This window comes from Cygnus olor, chromosome 3 (assembly GCF_009769625.2).
Source record: "Cygnus olor isolate bCygOlo1 chromosome 3, bCygOlo1.pri.v2, whole genome shotgun sequence".
NCBI classification, from domain to species: Eukaryota; Metazoa; Chordata; class Aves; order Anseriformes; family Anatidae; genus Cygnus; species Cygnus olor.
In genome coordinates, this window is record NC_049171.1 from 115621638 (window position 1) to 115640951 (window position 19314).

The 19314-nt window shown below is 42.2% G+C and overlaps 1 protein-coding gene across 5 annotated transcripts in view; it reads right to left on the bottom strand.

Moving 5' to 3' along the window:
* The window catches only part of PLCB1 (phospholipase C beta 1), a 382337-nt gene that overhangs the window by 277886 nt on the left and 85137 nt on the right, over positions 1 to 19314 (bottom strand). For all 5 annotated transcript variants that reach the window (XM_040551664.1, XM_040551662.1, XM_040551667.1 and 2 more), the window contains one exon: positions 3957 to 4025. In XM_040551664.1, the coding sequence (XP_040407598.1) occupies positions 3957 to 4025 (69 nt within the window). The remainder of the gene's footprint in view (positions 1 to 3956; positions 4026 to 19314) is intronic.

Sequence of the window (19314 nt, forward strand, 5' to 3'; positions counted from 1 at the left end):
ATACACAATTAGTGAGTCTTTTCTTGTTCTCTTCAGAACATTACTTCCATTTATTTTCTCATTTAGGGATCCGCAGCAGTGCTCTGTACTGCTGGAGATTTGCCCTTTTTCCAAAGGATAAGTCCTTGCATGTATATTGCAACGAGATGGAAAACTCTGTTATCATTTCTGAAAATAGCAACCCAAGGCAGAAGGACTCACACTTGACAAAACGTGGAAAAAGGAGGCAATGCTGAAACTTCTCAGTAACACGGGGTCATTTGAATACACAATTTATTGATTTGGGGATGGAGAACAATCTTATCCCCCACCTGTTACATGCTTAGGTACCTACAGAAGATCTCCCTTCTATGTTATTAGAAGCCTACGTTCCTAGGAAAGACAAACAGGCTTATTTCCACATACAACCTTTAATCTTCATGCCCTACTTACTTTGCTGTCAAGCCATTCTGATCCCCTCCCCAAGACCCACGGGGTCTACCTAACCCTCTACATCTACCAATTCCTTTGGCTGGGCATCTGAGGTAGGATGGGGGCTTGCTTAAGTCTCCCGAATTTGTCTCAGCTTCCCAGCCTTGCGTGCTTTTTTGTTGTTGGTTGGTTTTTGTAAGGAGAGGACACTGTCCAGATGCAAACATGCTTTGAGTATTCTAAAAAGATGAGCACAAATCCGCAGTACAGCCAGAGGAGCTGAGGTGGGACAGCCGTGAACGTGCTACAGCACACTGCGGCGTGACAGCCCAGACAATCGTTACTGTCAGCTCCTAATGTTATGGCCTCGGCTCCAGGACTGTCATCTAGTGCTGGCTTACTCTAATTGGTTTCAGCCAGCCCCCCTGGGTAACTATTACTATTTAGGGACAACGTGAAATAGGATAAAAATAGGATAAAAGAGAAAGAGTACAATGGTTTCTAAATAAGAATAAGGCATTTGGCTGTTTATCCTTCATTGATGAAAACTCCTCCAGAATGATTTTTTTTTTCCTTACGATAGTGCCTAGAAGATACAACAACAAAAACACAAGAACAATCACAAAATACGTGCATCTTGATTTATGGAAAAATATTGTGAAAAGCAAATGCCAACCAACAAGGCTGAAGGAGAAGCTAACTGAAAAACCCTTTGTATTTCTGTTTTTCAGAAATTACGAATGCCAACAGTTGTACAGAAGGTACGCTGAATGCAGCATGGGAACAGACTCTGTTTCCAGCCATCAAAAAGACCAAGAGCGTGGCAGATTTATTAAGCCAACCAAAGAAATGTTCCTGCTGCTTAATATGGCAGCTTATAGGAAAGAAGCGTGTATTCCAGATGGTGGAGGGGAGGAAAGTTTGGGGTTTTTTTTGGTAGCAAGGGCTGCTTATAGTCCTCCAAAATCACTACTTGCCGGTGGTCTCCTGTAGCAGCGCACCTAACAGGTCTGGGTAGCTTGCTGTGGGTGTCCTTAATCATACTGAAATTTAGTTTACTATAAAAATAAAAATGAATTGCATTTTTATTTAATGTTAAATAGAAAAGCCAAGGATTATTGAAAATGACACATTTTTATCAAAAGGTTCTATTTCTACATCAGAAATACACTAAATGAGGTTGAAAGATTCCCATTAACTTCTCAAGTTTTTAGTGACAACCCACAGATGAAATCCACTCCCTCTTACAATTCTCAAAATAGATTAAAAAGATTTGCACAAACTGGTATAAGTCCCCTAATAGTATAAAAATTGTTTAATACTACAGGGATGGGGTATTGGCAGGGGAATTAGGAGATAAATCACCTAAATCTCTTGTTTTACAGTGAAAGCTGTGCCAACACACTACAGCACACTGTCCTTTCCATCTGGCAAGACAAATACAGGAAGCAAATTCCCAAGTCAGTGATGATCCCACCAGACCACAAGAGATGACCTTCTGGGATAGCTAAGGAACATGTGAAGTGGTACCACAGCAGGGGGAAGCATTTGTTTCTGAGGCAGCTTAACTCCGTTCCTGGTCTGCAGCTTACACTGGAGGCCATATTACCTATAGGGCAAGATGCTCAGCGGGTACCTGTAGATCACAACAGAGCCACCCCGCTGGACACAGCTCAGATTCATCATCACAGCACAACCATCACGTGCATCGCACTTTTGCCATACATCGAGCAGGCTGTGAACAACCTCTCTGTGTGCTACATGAAGGCAGCTTGCTTTCCCACGCAGAAACCATCCCAAAACAGTGTTCGTTATTTACGCTCACCTGAGTACCAGGGTGGCTCAATCTGAAAGTACAGCTGTGGAAAAGAAAACCTGGGAACTTTGGCGAGTGTCACACAGATGTGGTGCTGCTCTCTTAAGCCCATATACCAGGGTTTTTACTAGAAACCTCCACACAATCGCAAGCTGCTACTGCTTGACTTAGAGCCAAGCCTTCCTGCTGCTATATGAGTTTTGTGTTTTCTGTGGACAATCAGGGCTCCTGTAACACTCACTCACCTGCAGGCAGCACTCCTTCACTCAGCCCCATAGCACAGATCAAGGCACAACAGACACGAATGGCCCCAAAATGAGCATTTTGCTTCACACCACTTGCAAAATCCCATCAACAGCCAACCCAGGTGCTGTTCCCATTCTGCCCACACACAAACCCATGACAAAAAACAAACCTATTCACACAGGTGGTGCATTTCACCACCCTAAAAGTCAGGATTTTCTCATATCCTTCATTTAATGCCATTGCTGTCAAATCCATAACGTGTGGTAACAAAAACAGCCTTTATGTAACCTAATAAATAAAAGTCACCAAGGCAATAGCTATGCATAAATTTTAGCTAAAAACATTTTGTTAGAAGAACATGAATGTCCTCTGTAAAGCGGGTAGCATTTTAAAATAATGTTCTAGCCATTGTTAATACTTTATTGCTATTCATCATACAACCATTAATCATGGTGAACTCATTTGGTATTAATGTGGATGTCATAAAGTACTTCTGCTGCATTTCAATTATAACTCAGCCTTTAAAACGCTGCCAACATTACATGAAAGCTCTGAAAACCAAATTTGAATAGTCTGTTCAGAGATAACTACAGTTACATTCTGGCACAGAGAAACCACCTTTTCTAGCCCTAGGCGCTGAGCAGCCCCCAGGGCAGTGCCCTGGCCCAGGGCTGGGAGCAAGGAGCCCAGCAGGAGGCTCGGTGAGGCTGCAGCCTCCAGAACCGGCCATTTTCGCCTGGGATGACGGCAGGAGACGCATTTCTCCAGGCTGCTTCAATCTCACAGGCTCAGCAGCAGCTAAGCAGCAGCAAGGCCCTACTTTCAGGACACTGTAAGGATTTCTTTTTCTCCTATCGTTCCTGGGATACCCCACAGCACACTCTTGCTTCCAGAGATGTGCACTCCATTGTTGGTTTGCTTGGTTGGGTTTTTTTCCTTTCTGATGTGTGGTTGCTGTCCAAACAAAACCACCACAGAGTACATATATCTACAACCTCCTGTCTTTACAGACAGCAAAGGAGTATGCAATATATCAGAGAGGACCTAGGGGAGCTGATATCCTGACCTCTCTAGAACCGTTTAAAAATAAATATTAAAAAAAAATAAATCCTTCTGGCCTCAAGAGGCACTGAAAAAGGAAAATAAGCAGGATGAAATGCAACATGGAGCTCAACAGCCATCAGCTCCTGGCCATCAGGGAAGCCAGGAACTTGAGCAAATTTAAATGTAGCTCCAGATAAACCAGGATTTTTGTTCATTCACTGTCAGCAGAGCTTCCATCATCCGTTTTTACATACAGAATCAATGACAACAGCTCAACTATCACAACACTTCTTATCAGAAACCGTGATAAATGAAGCAAAGACAAAATGTTTCTTATTATCGAAGGAAACATTCTTTGAAACAAATTCTTGTATGTAATTCCCATTCTATTTTCCTAGGTAGTCAATGCAACAGGTAAGCATACAGCAAAACCGCCTACCTTGGGGGCTCTGGCATGTTTTCCACATCTGGCATCTTTGACGAGACTGATATCTAGCAGCTCCGTCTCCTAGAAGAAAAAATTACAACAAAGGTAATTAAGACATCAGTCAAAAAGTTTTGCTGTCTCCACACATCTCGGATCTGACAGGGGTTCACCCGTTTGCAGTGACTTCTGTCCAAATTGAGGGCAGTTTTGAGGCATGCTTTATCGCACTTAATCTATTCTAAAAGCAATACAGAAACACAACTTAGTTTCCTTTAAAACATGCGTGTCTCATGATATACAGAATATACTGAAGCCACGTTAGTCAAGCTTATTTCCTGGATCACTAAATACCAGCTGCTGTACTTTTTTTTATTTTCTTCTTTTTAATACAATGTAAGCTTTTTGATGCTAGCTACAGTGAGAAAAAGATGTTACTAAACAGAAAATCCTGTCCCTGCAATAGAAAACCTACTTTATCATGGTCAGAAGGTTTTGAAAAGTCCACATAAAACTCCCAGAATGTTACAAACACAATGTCAACATGTCCCAGGAACCTTCCAGTGCTTACTAAAAACCCTGTACTTTTGACAAGCATTTCACCGTTCATACGTTACTCCCTGACTTTAGGTTATACAACACATGCTGCACTTGGAACACAACCAGCACATGATGACAGCTCTGTTGGGCAAGCTCCTGTCTTCCCCTACCCATGCGTCCCATGAGCAACCTCCTCTCTCTTGGGTGCCCTCAGTGGTGCCAGCAGCATGGTACTCCCCCGGGACTGGGGGGAAGCATCCAACCCTCTGCAAAGGCACGGTGCTAATCTCCTACCAGCATCACCTCCCCAGTCTCATCCTGCAACGGGGCATTCGTTTCCTGATGTTGCCATGTAGGTTTTTGCTTCAGTGCCTCAACCTTTGCGGGCATGGCCAGTCCGGGAGGAGGAAGGGGGCTGCAGACCAGAGGGGTGCGATTCCCTCGCCAGCACGCACACCACAAAACCACATAATGGTACCCAGCTTTTCCCCCAAGCGATGCGAACCGTTTTACAAGACAAAGCAAGATCATCTGATCTATCTGGCATTACTTGACAATCTTCAAGCACATCTTAATACTGTCTGCCTCATTTACACTAGTATTTGGACTAATAGCCCATGCTAGCATGGCTTAATTACATACTAAATATAGTTTAAAAGTACTTCAGCAGGAACGTGACCACACTGCAATTAGAGCTACACCAGTTCAGTGCATTTCAGCTTTCCAGCAGTTCCTGCAAATGCTGTGCAGTGAATGTGGTATCTTCTGTGCAGCATAAGGACACTTCATTGTTTAATTCCAGTGGAAGAAAAAAAGATTTTCTCATGGACATATTATTTTGCCATGGACTACTTTGCAGCCTTATTTATTTTTCATTTTATGGGACCTGCTGCTGCAAAGCTCTTGCAGACTTTTGCTGTCCAATAAGATGTGAGCTTACCACACGTAACTGTACATTCACAACATCCCCCTCCAGCCCTCACATCAATCCCAATTCTCTCCTGTATAGTACCAGCTGAACTTGCATGACCATTTTTTTCCCCTCTTGATCTAACCTGTTTAGGGGAAACTTGGACTTTTGTGATCTTTATTTTTTGATCATACTTTCCAGAAACAGGAAAAGGAGGTGAAAACTTTCAGGGGTTAGGAAGAAGTATAGGCAGGGCTATAAAAGGGAATATTCTATAAACCTCCTTAAGAAATCACTCGAAATACACCAACACACAAGGCATGCATATACAAGTACTCCTCCGAGAGCTCTGCCTCCCCTCGCATTCACGGCTGACTTGGCATCAGAAAAGCATCTCTACAGCTCTCCCTGATGCAGCTCAGGAGCATCTGATGCTTTGTGAACCCAGTTTTTACATCCAGAAGCTGCTCTTACTTTCAGATTTAAACTCTTCTCAATCAATCTGTCTTCCACCTGACAGTAGCACAACAGACACAAGGAGATTAGGGCAAAACTCAATCCTCTGAGTGCAGAAAAGGCCCGAATGCACAAAGGTCTGGGTAATCCTCACTGTTCAGGGAAACAACTGCACGAGGAATGTCTATAATCTGTAGATAAGTGGATATAGAAGGCCATTTGGATATTGGCAGAATGGAAAATCATGGCATGGGGCAGGACTGCACTTGGGTTTGTCTCACCCAGAGCAAGAACTGAAGCAGGAAACTGAGTCCCAACATAATTACGGGGAGGAGGGGAGCAGAGGACAGGCACAACAGGCAAGGAATTGGAAAGAAAAAAAAAAAAGAAAAACAAACAAGGACAAGAGCCAGACTATTCTGTGAGCATAAAAAGCAAAGGGAAACCAAAACAGGGCAGGGACACGATGCAAGCCCAGAGACCACACAGTAAACATGCCGCGGGATGGAGCACAGAGGCGACAACACTTCAGAGTTACAGCCCATGAGCTCCACAAGAGCGAACACGCATTGCCTGGCTGCCACGGACAGCAGCACGGCCTTTGGGGTGAAAGGCCAGGGGTTGTATTTATCGCAACAAATAATAGTTGTGCCCCAAAGCAGTCTCCAGCCCACGATGAAGTGCTCTACAGAAGCTATGGGCACATGCGTGGCGTGGCATGAAACTAAAATTTTGCAGACTGAAAGGACTGACAAACACCACAATTTTTAGCAGTAAGCACTAAGATAAATGAAAGATGTCAAAAAAATGGATCTTAAAGATGGTGAACCATGCAGAATGAACTGCAGATGCTTTTTTTTGGTTGGATTGATCCAGCATTTTAGCTCTTAAAAAAAAAAAAAGAACAAAACCCAGAATTAATCATTTGCTCACTTACAAAAGTGAAACGTGTAACTAGATCTCCCCTTCCACACACATAGACAGACCCTGTCAAATGCAATAGCACACATTTGGAAGATCATCCATCTTCTGGCCTCGCTGTTCTGTTTCCTCTCTGTTGGGTTACCTCTCTGAGCAGGTTTTATAATCCTACCCATATATTTATTTATATTTCTATTTGACAAGAGCATTTAATTTTTGAGGAAGCCACCATCAGATATCAGATAGGAATGGTCCAGCTTCCATAATTAGATTTTATATGTATGTCCTGGACTGCAGAAGCAATAGCCTGGTAGTTTAGAGCTCAGGCTATGGCACCTACGCAGAGGGGAGCAGGGTATGCACCCACGTAAGCGCCTTTGCAGGCAGCATTCAGGGGGCTGGATAAATCAGAATTCATAATGTGCCATTTCTTAGAAGTTCTTTAGTTCAAAAATCCCAAACCTCCCGGAATTCCCTGCCCCCTGGGCGCTTGCTTTCATCTTTCACTCAACTAATTAACAAGACAGAGAGAATCTTCCTCCCAAATGAGAGAAAAGACAATTTCCCTAATCCCCTATTATAAAGTGTGGACAGACGTTTGTAAAGTGAAAACAGGCACAAGCACCGGGCAGAAAAGTGCCCCATTTCCTGTGCAGCGAAAATGTCCGTGCCCTCCTCTGCTTAAGTCAACAGTAGTTTTGCTACCAACTTCCTCAGCGTGGGCTTGGGCACTGCTTTCTGTGCTGCAGGAGGCACAAAAGCCAGAGCAACTGAGAAAAAAAAAAAATCCTGCACCAGTCCAACTTCTCCCAGTTTAATGACCTCCACCCACTGCTATTGGGACTTACTAATCTTGCAATAGAATAACTCTTAATGCAACTGGTAGATCCCCTTCATATTTTATAATACGTAAATTCCTGAGAAGTGAGTTATTAATCCTACCATGTTTGTTTTCAATTAGCAGCTGAAACAGAGATGTATTCATATAGGGCCCAATTGCACAACCTCACTTTTATGGGTGAGCACACGCTCACAAAAGCAATGGATTGTGCAACCCTCAGTGACTGCTTGAGCACTTATAGTTAGGCCTGTCTGAATCTAATAGAGTAACACCAATTTGTACCAGCTGAGGATCTGGCTCACTCCTATTTTAAACTGCCCACAATGATGCCAAGTGAATCACGCTGTCTTGGGAACTTGCTCATGACATAGCACCAGCTGGGAAGCAGGACTCCTCGCTGGCGAGCTCTGCTGAAGAGCCCTCGGTGGCACAGCAGGCTGAGAGCAGGATCAAGTGTCCTACACAATTTCACAAAAACTATGTCAAGGAGACAGAGCAAAAGCGGGTGTGCAGTGCAACAGCTGCACGGGTAGACCAGATATCTAATTGCTTTACTTATGTCCTGAACAAAAATAATTCCACTCTGCTCAGAGTGCTCACTGTGGTTGAAGAGTCAGGCAGTGCTTGAACCCCCACTCGTCCCACCTCCATTTCCACATCCCTTCTGTCACAACGTCCTTGGCTCGCGCTAGGTTAAACAGTTCTGCGTGCTGCTGTGAACCACTGGATGATGTTGCCATGGCCATTGCAGCTTAGGGTTACAGAATAACTGATGGACAGGTAATTAAACTCTGAAAATTCATTTTCCACTTAGCTGTGAAACCTGCTACTCCTGGGTTCAAATCTGAAGAAGAAACTGTGTGCCTTAAAGTTTATCTACTTCTTCTAAATGTTACCAGTTGATCTAATAAAAGACACAACACACTGCCTTCAAAGTTTGTATCACACAGTCCTGGCATAATAAACTTTGAAAAACCAAGCCCATTATTTTGTAAACAAACACCATTAATGCTAGTAGATGGCAACATCTGGCAAAAGTTTTCAAAGGGGAAAAAAACATTATTGCTGAAGCAAACTTCTCACAAAAACTTAAACAGCAGCATCTTCTATTGGGAACAGTTAATCATAATAAAATGTTTCTTTAACATAGAGAGATTCCATTTTAACATTTTCTGAACATGAAAGCATTGAACATTTCTTGAGCAAAAAAAGCCTATTCAGTTCTAAACTACATTTTTATCCTGCATTTTTTAAATGGTTAAAATAAAAACACAACTGACTATAATTTCCTTATAGCATGTTAGAAAGAAAATATTAAGGTCAACATTTGCATCTGATTTGGAACAATTACAAGCTATGCTAAATGAATATCTCTCTATACATTCAGACTAAGTATGTAGGCAAACTCAGTAATTTACAACCATTTATAGAATAAGCCTCATTTAGGTTTCAGAGACTTGACAGTGTGCTTATAAATCAGCCACACTCAAATTGCTCCGGGACTGAAATTTTCTGCATAGATAGAGAGCATTTAGCACTAATTTAGAAAGGCTGCTTTCACAGGTATGTAATCCTCCTGCTAAAAATATATAATTTTTCCTCATTATCATTAAGAATAGATTAAATAAAACACAGCAATTTGTCTCCTCATTCCAAATGAAAACTTGAAAAGGAGAAAGATTTTAAAGAAACCTGCACTGATGGCTGCAGGAACAAAAAGCAAGACCTCCAATGATGTTAATTGGAGCTGAGCTAAGGCTGTGCTGTGTTTTCCTGGAAGTCCTCTCACACAATTCATAAGCTGCATCCTCCTAGAGAGAGACAGTCCCTGAAGAAGCTGCCTCCATGTTCCCTCCTGCCAGTGCACAGCTCAGTTACAGGCATTACAAGTCAATGGTAAATCTCTCCCTGACAACAGCGATATCTTTGTCAGCATAAAGTTGTTCTTCACAAGTTCTAGGTATTTAATTACCTTCCCACTTGCTCTTTTTAAGAAGCCATTGAAAAGAATTATATTAATGGTATAGCTCATCAACTTGCCCAAAGCCACCAGACCTCTCCTAGCTCCTTGCGTGTGCTGCCCTCTTCACAGGGATACGAAGTAGCAACCACCATGGATTCGTTCCCTTAAACAAAGAGTAAAGCGATGCACTACTACAGTCACCAAGAGTCAGATGCTGGATGATCTCCCCCAGGGAAACAGTTTCAAAGGGTTCAGTATCACAGGGAGGAGGGGTTTTTTTCAAAAAACATTAAAACAGAATGACTGCTTTCCACCCAAACTGAGCTATTTGCAAGTTTCAAATTGAAGCAGACTTCATCTGGGTGGTTAGTAACTGTTCTTACCTCAAAACCAGTCAGAAGACCTCAGCCCCTGCAAGGTGAGAGCTAGTATTTATGATTTGACCCAACTGCTCTAGGAACGAGCTCCAAATGGAGCTGCAAGCACAGAGACCTCGCAAGGCAAGTGCCAAGTTAAACGACAGCCCTACTGAAGGGCCCTTACAGCACTCCTGTAGAAGAGTCATACAAACTGGAAAGTTTTCACTGTCTTAATAATGCTCAGTGTCTCGATGCATCCCCAGAGACTTGAGAAGAGCAACATTTTATAGTACAGTGAAAATAGTCTGTCATTTGTATGATGCACAGGGCTATTAGTGAAAAAAAACGAGAAGGAATTTTCATGCTAAGTACCCTTTTAATAATGAAAGCAAACCAAGTCTTCTACATCTATCCATATAGCTCTTTGCTGCTTCATTAAGGAAAATTTCATTTACTTGGATTTACAGACAGTGCCTAACCAGTCTAGAAACTGGTGCATAGATTTCACAGCACAACTTTTAGTGCCAAAGAAATAGTTGTGATGCAGAAAAAAGTGCAGCAGTAAAGACTTGCCACCTGCCTTCATCTCAGCAAACAACCAGCGTAAATGGACGAAGGGCGAACCAAGGAGTCAGAGGGCTCTGCTCAGTGGTTCGGACTTACGTCTTGTATTTACAAAGTAACACACTGGGCAAAACAGAAAATTTCCCAAACAGACAAGACTTCAGTCTGCCCCCTCCTTCAGTCACATCTGAAGCTGCAGTTTTACCCCAAAGTCACCGTTGGTATAAGCTCAGCTTGGTAAACATAAATAACTACTTCCCCTGTTAGTCAGAGTATCGGTACATACTCCACAAAAACAGGCCACGACCCTAAGATCCTTCACCCTAAATACACAAGACAGCCAGAGGATGAAATAAGAAATGGGTATGTGAAATAAACTCCCAGCAGCACAAAGGAAAATAGTGGTAAAGCTGGAGAAGCATCTCCCTGTCTTAGCCCAGGCCTACGCATCAGTGCGCTGTCCCTTTCCCACCTCTCTGCCCTTTGCAGCGCACTCTGCCTACCAGTGCTCTACCTTTCCAGGACAGGCAGCGTGCCCAGGGGTGACAGAGATGAATAAAGACATGTTAGACAAAAGCTAGGAGCTTTATGATGATGGCAACCTGATGCTTTTGGAGAAATGAGTGGGCAGACAATGGGATCTCCAGCACGTCTACAGGAGCTGCTCTCCATGTTCGGGCTTGCTGCGCACAGCTGGAAGTTTCTCCCCAAAAGCTCTCGCTTGTCACCCAGCTGGCAGCAGGAGCTGCGTGGACACCAAAGCACCACTGATGGTCGGGCTGGGTTTGGTTCTGCTGAAACAGTTGTCACAGAGCTGCTCTCCACACGCACATGAGCGAATAACCACAGGAGGAAAGGGAGAACTGACGAGGTGCAGCCAGCATTCAAAGAAAAAAGAGCTGGGGGAGGACCAGCTTCAAAAGAAAATACAAAGCATATTGTAGGCAGCCTTCATAATGGTACTTGACTGATTTTTATTCACATAACTGAGAATAACCTGGCAATTTTTAGCTTCAGAGTCACAAGGAAAAGTACACTGAATTGAAGTTTTTAGCAGCAGATAAAAAAGAGGTGTTTCTATTAGGAAGCTTCTCGGTTAAAGTAAAAAGTCTCAATCATGTATGATTACGATGATTAAACACCTTCCCAGAACGGACCGTATCATATTTTGGGAGTGATGTTCTTGTGCCATTACTTAATGCCAACAAGGGATCACAGAGCATATAGATCGCTGGTATGACTTTCCTTTTGAAGCACGTAGAGTGTTTTATTTTCAGCAGAGCGCCGCGGAAGGGACTTGCGTCTCAACTTGCACCACCGGGGGCAGAGCCGCTGTGCTGCGGCTCAGGGGAACCTCCTGCCCACCGCGAGGGCTCGCCAAGAGGGAACGAGCTCAAATTCTTCGAGCTTCTGCTACACAGGTACTTGTCTGCCTATGCAGCCTAAGTTTGATGCGTCTAAAATAATGGCAACATGTTAAGGGGTTGTAATATACCTTTGTAGAAGGGGCTTTCATCAGGTGAGGGTGCTTTTGGCAGGACTGCACAGTTCTGTAATGCTGTTCTTTCTGACTAGCTTGTTTTGTGGAGGAGTTTGCAGACTGCACTTTTAATTATTGTTAATAGCCTGGAGCTTTTGGCTTCTTTATATTAAAGCAATAAATACTTTTTATATATTTAGATTTACCAAAAGCAGAGGAGGAACTTGGAATCGCTCTGCTAACTACATAACACACGGAGTCTCAAGGTTAAGGCTCAATGTATCAGTACACACCCTACACATGTACCTATGACTTCTGTGCAGGAATAAAGTAAAAGGATCATCAACAGAAAACTTTGCAGTAGCACAATGTGCATTTCCTGCCCATTCTTCCAGCCAGGGCCCTGGCATGCATGGCTTAACTGGAAAACCCAAAATCCAGGCAAACTTCCAACAGGAAACTCACGCTGTAACATGATGCTTCCGACACCGAAGATGACAGCTAAGAAGTCATGAATTAACCTTTGTAAATGTTTTTAGAATCCGAGGCCTGGTTGTTGAGATTTAGAGCTGAAACAGCACCAAGAGACATATTGCCAAGATTTTTCCCCCAGACATAAAGGTCCCTCAGGACCACCGATTTTGTTAAAGTATCTGTTATTTTGGGATGAAAATTTCTCACTGGATTTTTAAACAAATCATCCTGGTCTTGCATCTAATCTGTACCAAACCTGAAGACTGAAGAAAAACTAAAACTTGTAAATTTTAGAAAAGGGGAAGGAGGGGGCTATGACCCAAGGAGCTGTAGGCATATTAGTCTGGTAGGCAAAGCTTTAGATCATATGCGGAAAAGAGCATAACAACATGGAAGTAAAACAAAAACAAGAAGCCCCCACCTGGGCTTGCCAGCCAAATCATATAGAACTAAACTGATAAATTTTTTGTTGGCACAGGAAGCTTTGAAGATTGCCTGAATTTTGATGAATTGCATAAGCCAGAATTGGTGCAGCATCATCCAAAGCTCTGGTCGCCAGCACTCAGAGTTGAATTTAACATGAAGGAGGTACAGAGGGGGTTTCACAAGTGATCAGGGACCTGGGAGCATGCTCTGATTCAAGGAGAGCTTGGCTTCCTAAGAACAGCGAAGGAAGGCCAAGAGGAGTATGGTTATTGTCTATACAGCCATGCATTGTAGCATCAGTTGAGCTGAAGAGGAGTTATTCAATCTAAAAAGAAATAAGAATTGAGCTATATTGATTCTCCACTAAAAAGCAGAGGCAATATATAGGACTGTTTTACTCTAGATATTGAGAGCAAAAAAAATGGACTTTGAGATTTTTCTGAATGTGAAAGTAATACACGCACTAAACAGCATCCAGATCTTTTCTTATTCTATGCACCTAAAGAAAATGTTCTTACTTACAGCTAAGTCTTTGACTTCTCACCATTCCAACCAACAAAGAGCTTTGTTTAGGAAGTACCAAGGGACACGTAAAAGAATAATCCATTACGTACTAGTTCATAAGTGGGCTATTTAGTAGGTCTTGATACTCCAGCAGTTTCAGTAGAAGTTTATCCCAAAGAAAACCACTGGTTCCAGGCTCTTCGTGCCAACACCAGAAATAAGCAACAGAAGTTGCACACACAAAGAAAAGCCTTCTGGGTTGAACCCTTGACATTTTGCTCCTCTACAGGAAGATCAAGTACACAGACAATACCAGCTGAAGATGTCCACGTACTGCCAAACGTTTGAGAATAATTTAGGTGAGTGCGTAAGATCAGCATAAGAAATCATCCCTTTGTCATTAGGCAAATCATATTTTGTTTCTGCAAATGCACACTGTTCCTGGTGCAGTTACTCAGCAGCAAATCTCAGCTGCTATGCTCTCCTCCCCATACCACAGTGGCAGACAAACAATTCCCCTTGTCGGAAATCCCTCGCCCCATTCTCCCACAGCCCATATTGCTTCACCTGCTGCTGCCATGCTTTAATTTCCCTCATTACCTACACTTGCTACTTACCTTGTAAATATAAGTGAGTTTAGGACAGTTATTTGTTCAATATTCATGAATTAATTAGAAGGGAGTAAGGATATCTAATTTAATTCATACAAGCTGTAAATACTATTTTTGCATGCTCCCAGGGCTTATGGACAAGTACATTTTAAAAATCAAGGCAAAAAAAAAAGAGTATCCCTAGATCAGAATCAGTGGGTGGATTTCTAAAGATTTAATTTACATTCATCTCCTATTAAACTGAATGCATAATCTTCTTCGTTATTATTTTATAAATCTCCAGATACATCTGGGAAATTATTTTTTTTATTGATGTATTTGCATGTGCACGACTAAAATTCTTCTAGTCTTGGCAGTTGTACTTGAAACCAGAATTTACACTGAATGAGGAAATATGGGTCATTCAGCAAACAAAAACAAAGATGAAGCAAAGGGCAACTTGTTTGAAGACCTTGAGCTCTTGCCAAGCTACGTTTCCCAAAATATTATGCCCTACACCACACTCGAGCCTTAATTATCAACTACTCTCCTGCAGGAGCCAGCTGCTTGGAGCATGAAAGGCAAACACAAAAACACGACCCTGGCATAATTCAGCAACAGACTTGGTGACACTTCGGCGTGTGCGTGATTAGCTCTTCTTATCTTTAACCAACCTGAAGAATGCCCTTTTCTTCACAGGGCTCACTTCCTCCTAGGCCGTGCTAATAGATTGTTGCGCTCAGCGTTCACCCAGTCGTGCTGAAGCACTCTTGTAATTTTGCATGCATTTCATCGCCTCAGCCTAACAGTCTGGTGGGCTGTTAGAAGGTTTTGGGATCCGTGAAATGTCTCCGCTTGTTGACAGCACACAAAAAAGACATTTTTTCTCCTCTCAGGGCACTCTCTGCTCTTGCCCGTTTATATTTTGTTCCAGTATGTGGAGTTAACTGCAAAGCAGCAAAGCCAAGGTTCGCCCTGCTGTCTAACGATGTTTCCTTATTTAGCAGCTAGTTTTATTGCAATCTTCTGTTCTCTCCCCCACAAATGTTCTAAGTTCTGTTCTCTGGAGCATAATTACTCCAAGTACCTTTCCTCCAGCAGCAGCATGCTAATGCTTCATGGCTTTTCAAGAGACAGTTTATCTTCTTAAAGGCGACCAAAACATCTTGAGAGAAGTACCAAAGGGCTCCATCCTGACAGAGAATTTCAGCAGAAGATTAGCACCTGAACGTTTTGTGGAGCTGTGCAACAATACCTCTGAGACACCTGAGCCTCTAAAACATACAGTACAATTCCCCAATTTCTGCAGTTTTGCAGCGTCTCTGGGGCAGCTTCCACAGTCACAAGCAATGTGCAACCCCGAAAGGCATTTCACATCCAGGCAGACTGGTTTTAATCTGACCCCATTTCATGTTCCCAAAAGCACAGCAGCACTGTGTGCAGCAGCCCAGCACCCTCCATTAACAGACCTGGACATCAGCTCCTCATTTCTTTGCCAAACTTGACCCATTCAGCCTAAAATAACCACGCTGGACGATTGCCTGGGCTGTGGTTGCTTGCTTGCTTTTGTTCCTGAAGCAGCAGCAAGGGCAATCTCACCAATTTCCTCTAATGAAGTTGCAATTTCTGAAGTAAGGTACACCTCTGCAAAGGAGATGAATGTGAGCCAGAACAGTTTACAAAATAGGTTCTCTACATGCTCAAAAACATCAACTACTACTTATACGTGGGAAGAGCTAATGCCTTCCTACTTGCAGAAATACCTATGGATTTTAACACAGTCAAACAAATTGTAGCTCTTTGTACCAGACCTGTGAAAATACAGCCTTGTTTGAACAAGCCAAGAAATTCTGCTAGTCTTATCTGCACATACGGAAGAAAAAAGAAAAAAAAAATACATATTCATACTCCTACTCTCAAAATGCATAGGGAAACTAAAATAAAGTTTTACCTAACATTTCCTAACTTCTAAGTGGTTGAGTTTGCAGCCTAAGTAATCTCTTAACATGTCTGATTTCTTTTTAGCCAGTGTCTCATTTTTAACTCTAATTTTATTACACATTAAATTTCATTTTAAAAGAAACGAGCGTAGGAATTAGTGCGTCTTTCAAAACAGGCAAGGCTGACTCCAGAATGACTCTAAGAAGTGCTGTTAATGGGTAAAAGCATACTAGTTAGAGGGGGAAAAAAAAGCCTGGCAGACTTCGAAAATGGATGCTTCTTTCAGTAATTACGTGGATTGAGAAACAGCTATTTCTGTCAACATCTTCAAAGAAACTTTTAAAGTTACGGAAAGTAAACAGAAGGAAAATCAGCAACCAGATTTTTTTTTCCCAGAAAAAAAAAATGCTATTTTGAAAAATAACAATGACAGCAGACAAATCTATTTTGGAAAACAAAGATCGCCACGTGGGTAGAGGCTTGCGTTAATGAAATCACCTACCGTGATTTTAATCCACGCACACATCAGATAGATCAGGCATTTCAGCGAGGAGATTTTAATTGGAGCTTGGTCACCCCTGAAAATCCCTCCCATAAAACCCAGCCAGGCTGGCTGTAAATCAGGACGGTAGGGATGATGACACAAGACACTCAAAACTAGAAATCGTCTGATGGCTAAGCCAGTTACAAGACTCGTGGTGGGGGAGAGAGTAAATAAACAGAACTTGCTAGAAGGCTGGGTTTATGTTTGGTGGCCAACTCTTGCAGCTTTATGATGACAACTGTGATATTTAGGGTTCTATCTGGAGATTTTTTATTTATTTTTTTTTTAATGTTATTTGGAAGACCTAGTTGCTGTATGGGAATTACAGGATAAATGTGAAGTGAGTTATGTAGAGGGACAACAGATTTTAGGCACGCCTCTCCTGACCTGTACACATATTTGATGAGAAGTACTTTTTCCAATGAAACCAAACGGACTCTCAGGTTCTCTTGATCCTTCTGAGGGTACCAATAAGCACAATGTACCAGAGGCCCCATTTGGCCATGATCCCTTACTTTTTTTGCAGGGTCTTTTAAATGAAACCACTTGTGGCAAATCAACCAAAGCTTTTCCCAGCCTGGTCAAGGGTGACCAAAGTGAGTGTGTTTTATTTCAAAATGGGCAAACCTAAAAATGTGCAGAAACCATGACACAATTGTTGGGTATGTGAAACAGCTGCTTTCCAGAACTCTGGTTTTGGACTCACTGGACCACACTTGGAGGTATTTCTCAATGCGACTAAGGGAATCCAAATCCATTCTGCCACAGAAGAGTTTTTTTTTTCCATTCTGGAGGAAGTTATCTTATTAATTTACCCAAGCCAATGCCTGATATTACAGAAGCTTATGCATCTCGATTTCACTGCAGAGCTTTTGCAGAGCAGTTAGCTAGCTAAAAGCCAAAATTAAAAAGGCCAATTTGGCCATGACCATCTGACAGCAACAGCTGATCCGCCCTGAACTGTAACTGGAAAAACTTCTAGACATAAACATGGCTCTTACTGTCTTCTGGTATTGTTCACATGCATGAAGAGTTTTAAGAGCTTTACTGTACATGTTGCAATTGTCTAAATTTAAAAAAAAAAAAAAGCAGAGGGACTCACAGCCTACTTTCTCCTACCAATCTCAGTCCAAGTGCTTTACTGTGTTAGCCCAGTAAGAAAAAAAAGATCCCTCATGCAGATATATGATGTTAGAAAACTTCCTACTTCTTTTTCATTCTGGAGTACAAATTTTAAGGATCTTCCAAAAATGACTCAAAGCACTAATCTGTGTATCAACAACTCTTGTGCTGTGGATGTACAAACATGTAATGGCATGCCTGTTTCTTTTTCTAAAGCAAATATTTTTTTCACAAAAATTTGCAGAAACAACTTTAATTTCTTCAAAAATCTGTTTTTACATGCCAGTAGAGATCAAGATTTACCTATTTCAATACTGAAGAGCCTTTTAATTTTTAATAGTGTTTATCTGTCCTTTAAACTAACTTTTTATTCATGTTGGTAGAGGCTTAATCTCTCTCAGTAGTCTCAGTCTTTTCAAAGGGATTATTTACCTCCCCAATTAAACAAGAACAGAGTAACGTGGCCAATTAAAAAGCTGAAGGAGCTGAGGTTTTCTATGAAACTTGAAATTAGCCTTGAAGCTACAACTGCAGCTATCCTTATGAATAAGCAAACCTTAGCCAATTACTGCAGCAGCAAAACAAATTAAGATACAGTATCAAAACAGATTAAACATGAGATTAATTTCTTGAACAAGAGTGTTCCCAAGACAGCAGAACTCTTCAACAGCTGATTTTACGCAAGCCAGCACATCCCCATGAGTTACGGCACTGAAGCAGGAATACAGATCCTACTTCAGGTGTTCAAAGTGTTCTGGAAGTTTGGATGTTCATAACTACAGAACTGTTTTAGAACCAGTAGGAGTGATTTTTTTTCCATTATTTTAAATATTTGTTTTAGTTTAACAAATTAATTTGTTTGAGCTTGGAAAAAATCCTCTAAATATTTGAGTAACGTGTTGTCTAACCTTCCCCAAATAAATCAATCTAGATTTTTTACCACCCTGGATATAGTATCTACATTTGATCATCTCATAAATAATTCCTTGCCTCTCATTCTCAGAAGATTTTGAATGATTCACTAACAAGCAAAAGCCTAAATAATGCAATGTTGCTCTGGTTCCATTGACGATATAGTTTTCCCCACACTAAAAGTGAAGTAAATAAAATTGCAGGCTGGCTGTACCACTTCCAGTTGTTTCAGAAATACGGGAGGCATTTCTTGGTTTTGGCTTATATTCACTCTACAGGGATAGGAATCTGCTCATCTTCTCCCCCCCCCCCCCCCCCCCCCCAAAAAATAATTCCTGATGAAAGATGAAGCAATGCAGAGTGCGTTTCTCAACATCCTCTACTGCCAGATCGATTTGCTCCTGAAGGGTTTTTCTGTTCCATCAGAATCCGAGGCTAACAAAATGCCATGAAGTATGAAGAAACAGGAAAGACTCATGCTTCCTTAATGGATTTAAAAGGGAAACTTTAGACATACAGCCAGAGCATTACCGCTTACTCTGGCTACAGAAACTCTCCTAGCGTTTCCCTGGAATACAGAGCTCCTCCTCATGACGGTCTTAGCACGTTGCTCCATCGAGCAGCTGCCCAAGAGGATGCTTTGACCTCAAGACAAGACGCAGCACCTCCTGAAGCACACCACGCACCACACCAGCATGCATCCTGTACCCACTGCAGGGGCTGACGACGCAGCTCGCCTCGCAGCACAGACCCTGTACCAGCCGGCACACTGTGGTGCTGCAGGGACTTGCTGCCACCCCACAAACCTCTGAGCAGCTTCAGGTGG